Genomic DNA, 13,225 nt, shown 5'->3' with positions numbered 1-13,225 from the left:
CTGGTTCAGGAGTAAACCAGGGTAAGGTCAGAAGTAAATTATCTAATAGAAGGACTCCAGGCTCTTCTATTAGATGATTTACCTCTTTACTTAAAGGAATATGCCACTATTTTGGGGCTTAATACAGTTAAAATCGTTGGCTGGGGTTTATAAAGGTGGTAAACTGTCTTATTTTTCATGTGCAGCGTTGTCTTGCTTTAAGACAAGTTAAAAAAGGGAGTATGCCGCTAAGCTAGTGAAAGTCAATGCATCCATGTGGCATTGCTACATATTACACGGATCCATTGACTTTCACTAGCTTAGCAACATGCTCCCTCTTTTAACTTGTCTTAAAACAAGACAACAGCTTACATGAAAAATAAGACACTTTACCACCTATATAAACCCTGGCCAACGATTTTAACTGTATTAAGCCCCAAAATAGTGACATAGCCCTTTAACTGGGTTTACTCCTGAACCAGCCTCTTAGTACACCCCTGTGAAGTCCATTATTATCCTGTGCATACACCATGAAAGCCATACCTGTTATGCTCATTTGCAAGTATATTTTAATATATTGGTTATGGAAATGGACACGATCTGAAAACTTCTTAACTTCATAGATCATGTCTTAATATAAATAGATGCAATGCCCAAAGCCCAGCCGCTGCCTCCGTTCCTCTTGTGGAGAATGCAGTATTAGTTGTTGTTTTGTTATTTTCCTTACTGGTAAACCTGCAGCATTCAGATAAATGTACACTTTCCTGTTTATGTAAATGAAATCAATCACTGCAATATGTGTCCATATTACTAAAAAAAATGTTTTTGGTGTGTCTTCATGAAAAGTTTTGGCAATGATGTTTAAAACTTCTTTCCTTCAGTTTGAACCCCATTTAATGCGGCCCCAGAAATATGAGAAGGAACCAAAATTGTGTTGTAAAATGGAACACATTCATCTACCAAAATGATAATGCGAGAGAAATGATTTGCAATGAGTACAAATCCAAATATTGTCATGTGGTGAAAAGGGGGGTAACTAGAAGTGAGAAATATGAGAATGTGAAAACCAGAGTAACTTGAACATGACTTTGACTTAAACTTGGCTGTGCACCAGATGTTTAACTTTGAATAAATCTCATTTTGGTTCTTAACAATTTGATGTAAAACTGACCAGGTTAAGTTTTCATTTTCAGAAGCAATAATTGCAACAATTTCTGATTTATTGAATCTGTGAATATCAGTGACAACTGAGAGTAATCAAAATCTAAAATCGGTAGTAATCCAAACTTAAAGGGGTATGCCACTATTTTGGGGCTTAATACAGTTAAAATTGTTGGCCAGGGTTTATAAAGGTCGTAAAGTGTCTTATTTTTCATGTAAGCCGTTGTCTTGCTTTAAGACAAGTTAAAAGAGGGAGCATGTCGCTAAGCTAGTGAAAGTCAATGCATCCGTGTAGCATATGTAAAATAGTGGCATACCCCTTTAAGATATCAGAATGCCCAGTCTCAACAGACTTCGATATTTTTGATAGTATATTTGGCTATCTAATTGGTAATGATATGACTAAGAAACTGCAAGGTTTTACTACTAAATACAAGTTTAAAGCATTCTATTCTGTCCATACCTTTCCTTACACCATGTTAAAGTGTTGGAACAGTGTATGGATTGCAACAATCTACCTATCTATCTACTTTTGTTTTGTTTTCAAATCACTGAAATAAGATTTTATTTGAAGCCAAACCATCTAATCTTTCGAATAATTGTAACATCTTTCATGGCAACCTTGATAAGAGAATACATGACCGTTATGATAACATGATGAGACGAACACATGAGAATGTTTGTTTCTGATATCATTTATAACAGTAATAATTAGGAAATAAAACGCAACGATGTACATGAACACATGAAGAAAATGTGCACATTTAAAAACATGTGCAATTTGTAAACACACAAGACACACACACACACACACACACACACACACACACACACACACACACACACACACACACACACACACACACACACACACACACAGGCAATAAAAAGCAGAGGGGATGGGGGATGGATGACGGCCGGGGCACAACATTTACATGTACATGACCTCCCTTTTTGCTTTGTCCCGGGCGGGCTGGCGGGCGTCACTGAAGTATCTATTTACTTACTATGGCAAAAGAAGATGGGGGAGATCAACACAACGTGCAGAGCAGTCAATGCCTACCGTACAGTCACAACACATTTCAAGAAGGTAGGTCTGTTTATTAAATAAAAAAAACAGCAATGTTTCTGTGATCGCAACGTTGCTGTTTTAATTGAATAAACTTTATTTTTTAGAGCTTATTCCGCAGTGTGCAGACCTACCTTCTTGGAAATGTCTGACACTTTTGTCTGGCACCTGCAACAAGTGACTGTGGATGTGCGGCGTGCGCACTGCACCCTACCCAAAACGACTACAGTCACAACATTACCTGTAATAAATAGGAGATGTGTGTATGTCCGCAACTAAAGGTGCCATACTGTACTGCATGTCCTGATAATGGTAGAAGTAGTAGTAGTAGTAGTAGTAGTAGTAGTAGTAGTAGTGAACAGCTCCTGCTCGCTTTATTGCACAAGTCGAGATGTGGTTGTTGCAGTAGTCATACGAACAGCTGGATGCGTTCCCTTATGGTCTGTCGGCAGATGGGGCAAGTTTTTAGCGTGGCGCTGCAGTCAATGCAGGAGGCGTGGCCACACTGAAAGACAAGGCGGATCTGGCTGTCGATGCAGATGGGGCAGGTGATGCGCTCCTCCATCTGCCGGTAGCGCGACTGCAGCTGCTCCAGGAGATTGTGGTGGTCCGAGCTCTCCGACCCGGGGCTCAAGTCCACCTCCGTCTGGTCTGGAGTGGGATAACAAGGTTGTGTCAGTACAGTAGAAATGTTTTGTAACACTTTATTTTAGGGCTACATCTATTAGCACTAATACATACAATGTTCCTGTATAAGTAACTTATAAGGCATGTACAAAGCAAAATCAAACATTTGTTAGCCATGTATTCGCAAATGTCTTGTTAATGCACAATAAGGGATTTATTACCAATTTAACCTTAGTAAGGACCTAGTAGGCCTTAGCGTTTGCCTAGTACATGCCTAACAAGTTACTTATGCAGGCATTAACATTGTATTTATTAGTGCTAATAGATGTAACCCTAAAATAAAGTGTTACCAAATGTTTTGTAGAAAAGCTGCACTCTTGGGTGTGATTCTAGTATTTTATTTGAGTGGGTTAACTTAGCATGACAGACAGATGCTAAAGAAGGCTTATGCCGAAACGTCTGTCTGTCAGGCTAACACTAAAAAATATGAACGCTGCTGTTCGCTCTGACTCGAAGACCTTGTAAAAACAATTGGGAGTTGAGCACAGTATCTTTCTGAACAAAAGACAGCACAGCATAAATGGTCATGTTCATGTTAAAATATCATAAATGGGACACTAGGTAATTGTCTCTGCATTCAAGATGTATTTAAATGTAAGGACCTCCACACATTCAGCTAAAATATGGCAATTCAGTTAGCAATGCAACTGTTTAAAAATATTCCGAAAAGTTTGTGTTTCATGTGATTGGGAGACGTACCTTGGCGTATTTTCTTAGTGATGGTGACTTGACATTTGATGCATTTCTTCATCCGATGGGCACATTCTAGACAATAAGGGATGAAAGCAGTACAGTGTTAGAATATGTCTCTCATCTGACGTGGATGAGCATGGGATAAACCACAACATACTTAATACCTAATTACTCAGTACATTTCGTTGTAAGAGCCTTTCACACTGGGAAAAATTGTGCAGTACTGAAACTATAAATATACAGCACATAATGACGTCAGTTTTTATTTCACTGGATAAATACTCCCCCAACCAACCTGGCAGGTTGGGAGTCAAACCGGCAACCTTTGGTTTACAAGTGACTGCCCTGTCATGATTGTCAAGTATAAATAAACACTTTGGACAACCAGTCTACAAGTCTTTGAGCTACACCAAAGAGGTTGGATAAATAAAGAGGAATCAAAACCCGCCCACCCAATGCAAAAGAGTGTGCTCAAGTTAGGTCTCCTAAGGGGGCGTTCTCCCCGCCTCCTTCTATTTTTGAGTTTTTTGCACAAGAAGTGCGCTACCGCCATCTACAGCGCTAAGGGGACTCCATTTATTCTCAACTTCAGGACTCCGAAGGTCTCCTAATCGAAGGTCTCCTAAAGGGGCGTTCACCCGACATAAAGTGGATACCGGAAAAGAGCTAGAATGACGTATCTCTGTCTATAAGATCTCTGACTGCGTCCTCACCTTCGCACGCCACGCTGTGTTGGCAGGGGAAGAAGAGCACCAGCAGTGCCAGCTCGGAGCAGATGAGGCATTCGCTGGGGCTGGCAGCGCAGGGCATCAGCAGGTTGGTCATGGTGTTGGGCGTGGTGTGGACCCGACGCAGGTTGGCACTGCTACCACTAGTGCCACATGTCACCGTCTGGAGCTGCAGTAACCTACACACACACACACAAACAAAAACAAAAACAAAAAACACAATCATTAGATTACACACTCACCAGACCGGCCACTTTCTTAGGGAACCCTTCCTAGTACAGGGTCAGGCCCCCCTTTTGCCTCTGGCGACAACGAGGCATTTTCGACACCTGAGCTCTGGATATTTCTTCTTTTTCCCGCCCATTCCCTTGAAACCCTGGAGATGGTTGTGTGTGAATGTCCCAGTAGATCAGAAGTTTCTGAATTATGCAAGGTTCAAAGTTACTTAAATCACCTTTCTCTCCCATTCTGATGCTCGGTTTGAACAGCATCAGATTGTTTTGACCATGTTTGCGTGTGCGAATTCATCGAGTTGCCACCATGTGATTTGTTGATTCGGAATTTGCATCAGTGAGCAGTTGGACATGTGTGTCTAATAAAGTGGCCAGTGAGTGTGGATTTCAATAGACTGCATGTGGTGAATGGCAGTGAGGTATTCTTAACGCCAGGCACACGATGAAAAAGATGGGATCCTAAAGGCTCTGGACTGCTTCAGTGTTTTCTAGAAATACAAACCAGTTTGAACAGTGGTGTAGTCTACGTAGAAAGCAGGTATACGGAGTATACTTCGAAATTTCAGGGATTTCAGTATACCCACTTAAAATTGATTGATCCATTATTTTGAATAGCACAAATATATACAGTGTACCCACTTCAAAAAATGCTCAAATATACAGTATACCCACCTTAAAAAAGTAGACCAAACCACTGAGTTTGAAACACTGTTTACTAGTACAAAACAGAACATAAAATTACTTTGTTTAGAATGTTGTTTGTTTTCCAACCTTCCTATTTACGTAGGAGTGATCTCTTGGCAACAGTTGCCGCCTTTCTTTGCTTGTACTAGTAACCTTGAGTAGGTAATCCTGAGGTGTCTGTTAGATTGGCATACGTACATCTCTGGGCTGTGCCAACTGCTCCATTTACTTTTAATAGCGGCTGTCTGAACTCTTCTTTTAATAGCTGTTGTCTGAACTCTAAAAGCTGTCTACAGGCCCTACCGTGGCTTAATGGCTGTCACTCTCTCAACTGTCCTGTCGATAATAAAGTCTAAAAAGACCAAAAAAATATCTTTAAAAAAAAAAAAGTTGTCAACAAAACATGTTCTTCCGAACGTGTCCACAATATCAGCAGCAGCCAGCATAGAGTGCAGTAGGAGCCCCTGATTATTTTGTGCTCGCAGGTTTTCTTCTTGTATTATTTGATAGGACAGTGAAGATGTTGACAGAGAGCGAGTGGGGAGAGAGAGACGGGGACGGGTCGGCAAAGGCCCCGGGACATACAGTAATCGAACCCAGGTCAGCCGTGTGGCAGACGAGTGCCCTAACGTTAGCCCAACAGCAGGGCCAATGCAGGTTTTCTTGGCTGCTCCTTGCGAGGTCCAGCTCGAAAGGACTTGGAAGGCCCTATTGTGGTGCTACGCGGCTGACCCGGGTTAAATTCCAACCCGGGTCATTTGCCGACCCTTCTCCAAATCTCTCTCTCCACTCGCTTCTTGTCACTCCTTCACTGTCCTGCCCAAATAAAGTTGGAACTCCCCCCCCCAAAGGACTTGGAACACGTGGGAATTTCAGGGCTCTAAATTAACGACAAATTTTGGTGACATTTCAGTTTGGCTGGTAGAAAAGACCAACGTTCTAACCACTTTGACCCATTGGTGAGTGTGTGTCTGGATAGCAAGAGTAGTTACCATCTACTAGCCATTTTGTCTGATGTTGAAAAAAAGTTAATTTAGAGCCCTGCGTGGGAAAAATACTTAAGTCTGTAACTGTAATGGACCCATTTCCTCCAAACGTCCTTTACCTTAATGTGCGAGGTAAACAACAAGGCACAAACATACCAGCGGTAGCCGTCCTGGCGTGACCCCGTGGGTTTAATACAGGGCTCACGACACCTACACCTGTGCCACAGGCGGCCTCATGACACCTACACCTGTGCCCCAGGCGGCCTCCAAATCTGCTGCAGGTGTCCCTCCCTCCCGCTGTGCATTAACCCCGTTCAGGACGACTTTACTCTGGCTCACCAAGGACTACTGACCCATAGCGTGTCCAGAGCAGTAAACACAACACATAGCGTGTCCATAGCAGTAAACACAACACATAGCGTGTCCATAGCAGTAAACACAACACATAGCGTGTCCAGAGCAGTAAACACAACACATAGCGTGTCCATAGCAGTAAACACAACACATAGCGTGTCCATAGCAGTAAACACAACACATAGCGTGTCCATAGCAGTAAACACAACACATAGCGTGTACAGTGGAGTAAAGGCAACACCTAGCCTGTGCAGGTCGAGATAAACACCCCCCATGGCGTGTAGTGTAGTGCTCAGGAGAAAACATATCACTGCGCCGAGGACATTGAGAGGATTTGAGGGTACTATGGTACACTGCACTAACGCGCCCGTAACCATATGCAGGCTCCATGGGGACCCGGGTTCGAATTCGGCCGGGGTCACATCACAGCCCAGCCCTACCCCAATCTCTTTCTCTCCCACACGCTTTCCGCCTCATTCTTCACTACCTTTATCATCAATGATGGCAAAATAACCAAAACAGCAGAAAAATAGCAGTAAATAGCAGAAATTCGAAAACATTGGTTTGCAAGGCTACTGTGGACTTATAAAGTAGGACTTTCTATGACACTACGATTTCTATGGCAATTGAAATTATGGTGCTGTTTATACATACCTGGGTATTTTGATAAAAAACATTTTTCTTCTCTACGCTTTTCAAAATATTTTCGTTCACATCAAAGGCAAATACGCATAAATATGCTGTTGAGAGCTGTCATAAATACGTTAAGCCTGTGCGCCGTAAGCAGAAGTCTCCGTTTATCTCTGTTTATATACAAACTCTAACCGTAGATTTAAAAAAAATCTCCACTTTTGTCTGAGTTTTTTTGGAGCTTCGTTTATAGAAGGAAAACCTTCGTTTGTTTGTGAACGAAAGGCACAACCGAAGGGGAAGGTCTTCGTATATCAAAATACCCGGGTATGTATGAACGGCACCTATGTTGAAAACAGATGTCATCCATATGTCTATGTGTCTGTCTGCGTCTGGAACTGTATGTAGGCTGCCATTTTAACCAGGATTCCCTGGCAGAAGAGACTCTTAGTCTCAATGGGACAATCCTGGCTAAATAAAGGATAGTCTACCAGCCTTTTTTCTTTTTTAAGTCACGTGAAGTGACTCAATACACCACTATGCCGCATGTGAGGTCAATTGGCAACTTGCAGGGCACTGAGAGTTACACAGTGCCCTGCAACGTCCACACCAACACAAAATCACCAGTGGAAACTATTCACAATGTCAGACATCCCGGCAATTTCCACGGTTTCACCATAATCAGGCTCCTGGCATACTCATTTGGGGGAAAATACTGTAATGACATATAATAAGACTGGGAAATCCCATGCTGCTTTGCACAATCGTTCCGATCTGAAAGACAGCATGGAATCTATGCCTCAGAGAGAGTCCCCGATCGTGGGCTCCAATCAGAGAGCAGGGAGGCGTGAAAAGACGATGACTGCATGCTGTTTGACTAGATACAACTGACATGATTAGCTACGGGCTACCTATGCCAAATGATAGACATTCCTAATGCCCAATAAACAGCCGTCGTCGATCGTTGTGTGTTATATGGCTTGACCTATCATCACCTAACCTGCATAATTACACCTTAAACTGCGTGTGGTGTAGTAACGTGTCCGAGGATATGTGAGATGCTATACTGTTGCTTGGCACGTAAATGTGGCCCCAAGGCAAGGAAGTTAGCATTAGCTTACCCACGCGAGACGGACAGCTGAGCCATATCTCTTTGCAGATCACCACAAGTAGAGCGTTTCACCAGTTCATTTGAGAGCAATAGGAGAATGTTGCATTGTCTTCCCGCAAGTGCGTTTTCCTCCAGCAATACAAATCTTTCAGGTTTATTCCAAAGAGGTGCGTGCTTGCCTTTCCGGCGTGATCATCAACGACTAGTGTTCTCCTCCCCTCCACCTGGGCTTATATGGGCGGTCTGAGACCAAACCCATGCTTTTCCTCACCTGAGGCGGTCCTGTGATCGAGTCATGTCTAATCTTAGCGTACTGACCTCTCCCTAATCGCTCCCATTGTAACATAAAACCCCACACCCCGTGCGGGATTTACAGTAGGCAGGCAGGTCTCCAGACCTTGTGATCTCACGTGTGATTAGGTCTGGTGACAACCAGGCAAACATTATAATGACATCAAGCCGGTCATTAACAGCTTTCGTCTGCTTCCTAACGCTGCGTCAACTTGTCATTGCATTGCATCAAGAGAGTAACCCCACTTCACAGCCAGTGCCACTATTTTATGAATTTTATGGTTTGTTTTTAGTGGGCTATCTAAGAAGCATATTCATTGAAACACATCAAACACCAATTACCAATAGTTTATGGCCATTACATGCTGCTATTCCACCTGATGTATACAACAGTAGTGATATGATATTAGATGGTTTCAACTTCGTAATAACATACTACTAGTGTTGTAATCAGGGCTCTAAATGAACTGTGTTCATCACCAGCCAAAATGGCTAGCGAATGTTAATGTGACTAGCCAAACACACACACGCTAATGGGTCAAAGTGGCCAAGTAAGTTTTCTTCTTTACTGTACTTCTACTTTTTACTTTATACAACTCTGCTAGAATTGCATGAAGAGAGTATAATGTACATGTATATGTACCTGTTTTTCTCGGAGAAGTTCTTGATGAGCTGCAGCAGTGTGGGGCTGGTGACCAGGTCCAGCGGGCTCTTCCCCTTGTGGTTGGCATAGGCGATGTCCGCGCCCTCCTGCGCCAGGAAACAGGCGATGGCCGTGCCCACGCTCAGCTCTGCGCTCTCCAGCATACCGGCCCTGTTCAGCTGGAACACCACCAAACACAACACAACACAACCAGGTTGCTCTTTAATAATAATTAGAGGTGCACCAAAAATTCGGCCGCAGAAAATATTCGACCGAAAACGCAAAAAAAGACACTTTTGGTTTTCGTCCGAAAGCCAATTGAGTGGCCGAATCGGAGGCCGAATAGAAAATGAATTGAAAATGGGCATTAATTAAACTAATTTCCATTCTACTCTAACATTTGAAGACTTCAAATACACATTTATTTTCTTTCAAAAACATGTCAAAACATTTATTGTAAACCGTAGATTTAATCAATATTTAAAAATAGTGAAAAACCTAACCTTTGATAACTTTTGACTGAATTGTAATGTTCTGTTTCGGTGTCGGTATTTGGCCAAGTGATTAATTATTAATCGGTTTCGGTTTCGGCCTCAAATTTTCATTTCGGTGCACCTCTAATAATTATAATAAATCGAGCAACCTGCGATAGTTCTGGCAGACCACGTAGTCAACGCGCCCTTTTGCCTATTGGCTGACGCCGACCCAACCCATACAACTCTCCACTAATCAGCTGCACTTTGGTTAATCAGCTGCTGCTCGCAATTGGATGCTGACCTTTGGCGCGCTTTATTTAAACTACCGAATTTGTTTTTCCTGTCATTGCTTTTTGCTGCTTGTTTTGCTCCCACCACCTCCCCTGCTCCACCTGACTAATCATTGCCAAACAATGTAATGTTGTTGTTGTTGCTGCTTGCTCTGTTCTAAGGGGTATTTCGCCTTTCCAGCTAAATGGAAGGCACTCCACCTGAGGATGCTGCTGTTCCCTGTATTGGCTTCCATGGAGCTCATGGAGAAGCCGGGGAACTTCCTCCGAACAGAGCCATACCCCCAAACCCAAATGTATGCATTCAGAAATAAAGCTTCTGAAATATATCTCTGTTTCCCGTCTCATTTTTGTGGATCTGACAGAATAATAATAATAATAATAATAATAATAATAATAATAATAATAATACCAGACCTGTAACAGGACCAAACACAGCCAAGTTGGAAAGCAAACTGGTTCACTTCAGAAAGACTAGGAAAGGGACAACTGGAGCACTGGAGATACTTTTTAGTTATTTTATTCAGGTGGAAGCATAATGACTCAGTCACCACAATAAAATAACTAAAAGGTATCCGAGAGCCCCACTCGTCCCTGGCCTGGTGTCTCTGAAGTGAACTGGTCTACAGTCCTGGACGGAGAGCTCCAAGAAGGTTAGAGCCGCAGGGCTTGACATTAACTTTTTCACTTGCTAGCCATTGTGGCTAGTGGTTTTCCCACGTCACTAGCCATTCAGCTATTTTACTAGCCACAAATTTGATGTTGTTTTTTTCTTTATCATGACGCTGTACATCCAACCTCAGAAGATGAGGTGCTGAATTAAGAAGATGAGTGCACAGCTTTCTACATTCAAATAAAAGAAACAAATAGAAACTTTTTCTTAAATACAAACAACACAAGGGGCAAAGTGCAGTGTAGGCTATTCTGATATGTCATATATAGAATAAGCTACCTGCCGAATTGGCTAGTGATACTGAAATGATTACCAGCCACAGCCAAATTTTACCAGCATTTGGCCAGTTGGCAGGTGCCAGTGTCAAGCCCTGGTTAGAGTTTAAGTGACTTCTCAAGTGATTATCCTTTTACAACCAATAATAATAATAATACTTTCCTTTTACACAGCGTCTTTCAAAACACTCAAGGACGCTTAACATGATACTGTATCAGTGTAGGTGTGTGGTGGGTGTGTATGAATGAACTATGGATGAAACTGAACATTCAACAACACCCAAAACCGTATGACTCCACATACCAGTGCGTAGAGGCTGGACCCCTCGCCCTCTGCGGCGAACGCGGCGTTTAAGAGCGTCTCTCTGGTGAGGGCCACGTGCATGGCCGTGTCCCCGTCCTCGTCTTCCCGGTTGACGTTGGCCCCCTCGGCCACCAGCAGCTGGATCACCTTGAGGTGACCTTGGGCCACCGCCAGCTGCAGAGGCGTCTGGTGCCGGTTATTACAGATATTGACATCACAGCGGCCCTGCGGACACAGAGAGCACAGCAGCATCGATTACTATAATGCAGTCCTCTCACAAGGACACAGCACAGACAAAACAAAATGCATCACTGCGAATGGAGCAGCGCAGCATCAACACTTCAGTATAACGCGGTCCTCTCACAACAACACGCCACAGGGTACAGGACAGAAATAAGAAAATGCATCACTGTGAATGGGATGCAAGGGATGCAGGGATGCAAAATGAATTTCAGTGCTGACAATAAAGTGTGTTTATCCTGATCACACTGCACTCTCGATTAAAAGGTGCCAAACATAAACAAAAACTGTGTAAAATTGAAAGAAAAATGTCTGCACACTTAAATCCCCTTTGTGTTCTTTTTAATAATAGGCCTATTATTAAAAAGAACACAAAGGGGATTTAAGTGTGCAGACATTTTTCTTTCAATTTTACACAGTGCTGACAATAAAGTGCAATACAAATGTGTCGTTTTGTATTGTATCGTATCGAATAGAGAGCAGCCTCGATTAGTATAACGCAGTAATCTCACAAGGACATGGCACAGGGTACAGGATAGAAATAAGAAAACGAGGCTTCACAGCTGCCAAAAAGACAATCTTCCAGCTGTGGTTCAAACCTGATATCAGTGCAAAATGTTCCTGGATCAGATCTTTACTGGACATTGCATCATTAGAGGAAACAACAGCTCGACTGAACAACGCCAGTTTGTCTACAGTAAATGCATGGAAGGACCTTTGTTCAGGAATTAAGGACATTCTAAGTTAGAATTTCTAACCATCTGAAGCCTATTGTTATGATGATGTCCCTGCTATGTTCCCTTTTTTTTCTTTGTTGATCTGCCTTTTTTGTTTTGTTTTTGTTTATTCTTGTGTGCACTATTAAGCCATATCTTGTTGGAACAAATTCTTTTGACAGTGCTAATAAAAAATTATAATCATAAAAAAAAGAAATAAGAAAACGCATCACTGCAAATACAGAGCATCAATACTACAGTATAATACAGTCTTCTCACAAGGACACAACACAGTGCTCTTTCTCAAAACCTAGGACAGTGTCCTTCCAAGTGTATCAGCCTAATTAGTCACGCCCAGTGATTGGATACTCTTTGGCGAACTCTACAGAATATCCAATCACTGGGTGTGACTAATAAAGAGTATCCAATCACTGGGTGTGACTAATTAGGCTGATACACTTGGAAGGACACTGTCCTAGGTTTTGAGAAAGACCCAGTGTGTACAGAAGAGAAATAAGAAATGGGGAGAAGGTGGGTGTTGGTCACTGATTTTTTTTAAATGCTAGTGTTACTCATCTTGGGATCTTGTTTAAAGGGGTATGCCACTATTTTGCATGTTACACGGATGCATTGACTTTCACTAGCTTAGCGACATGCTCCCTCTTTTAAATTGTCTTAAAGCAAGACAGCGGCTTACATGAAAAATAAGACACTTTACCACCTTTATAAACCCTGGCCAACGATTTCAATTGTATTAAGCCCCAAAATAGTGGCATACCCCTTTAAATCAGTGAATAAAAAACACGGCGGCCCTGCTAATAGAGTGCATCTGTATAACGCAGCCCTCTCACAACGACACGGCACTGGAATTAGAAATGCTGCATTTTGGGGAGGGTGGAAGTTGGGCTCTGATTTTGTAATGTTACTATTTCTCGTCTTAGGATCTTGTTTAAAAAACAGTGAGGAAAAAAAAAACCTGAAATGCATCCATTTCTAAAACTT

General features: G+C 42.4%; 1 protein-coding gene across 2 annotated transcripts in view; it reads right to left on the bottom strand.

Moving 5' to 3' along the window:
* Window positions 1–1,409: 1,409 nt before the first annotated feature.
* Window positions 1,410–13,225, bottom strand: part of mib2 (MIB E3 ubiquitin protein ligase 2) — a 36,186-nt gene continuing 24,370 nt past the window's right edge. The window contains exons 16-20 of one of the 2 annotated variants that reach the window (XM_063207891.1): window positions 11,268–11,492; window positions 9,250–9,428; window positions 4,303–4,496; window positions 3,596–3,661; window positions 1,410–2,860 (exon numbers count right to left, since the gene is read on the bottom strand). In XM_063207891.1, the coding sequence (XP_063063961.1) occupies window positions 2,619–2,860; window positions 3,596–3,661; window positions 4,303–4,496; window positions 9,250–9,428; window positions 11,268–11,492 (906 nt within the window). In that variant the 3' untranslated portion in view covers window positions 1,410–2,618. The remainder of the gene's footprint in view (window positions 2,861–3,595; window positions 3,662–4,302; window positions 4,497–9,249; window positions 9,429–11,267; window positions 11,493–13,225) is intronic. The other variant, XM_063207890.1, reaches the window with a different exon arrangement.

Source organism: Engraulis encrasicolus, chromosome 10 (genome assembly GCF_034702125.1).
Source record: "Engraulis encrasicolus isolate BLACKSEA-1 chromosome 10, IST_EnEncr_1.0, whole genome shotgun sequence".
NCBI classification, from domain to species: Eukaryota; Metazoa; Chordata; class Actinopteri; order Clupeiformes; family Engraulidae; genus Engraulis; species Engraulis encrasicolus.
The sequence above is the reverse complement of the archived record's forward strand: the minus strand, read 5'-3'. Positions and strand labels throughout refer to the sequence as shown.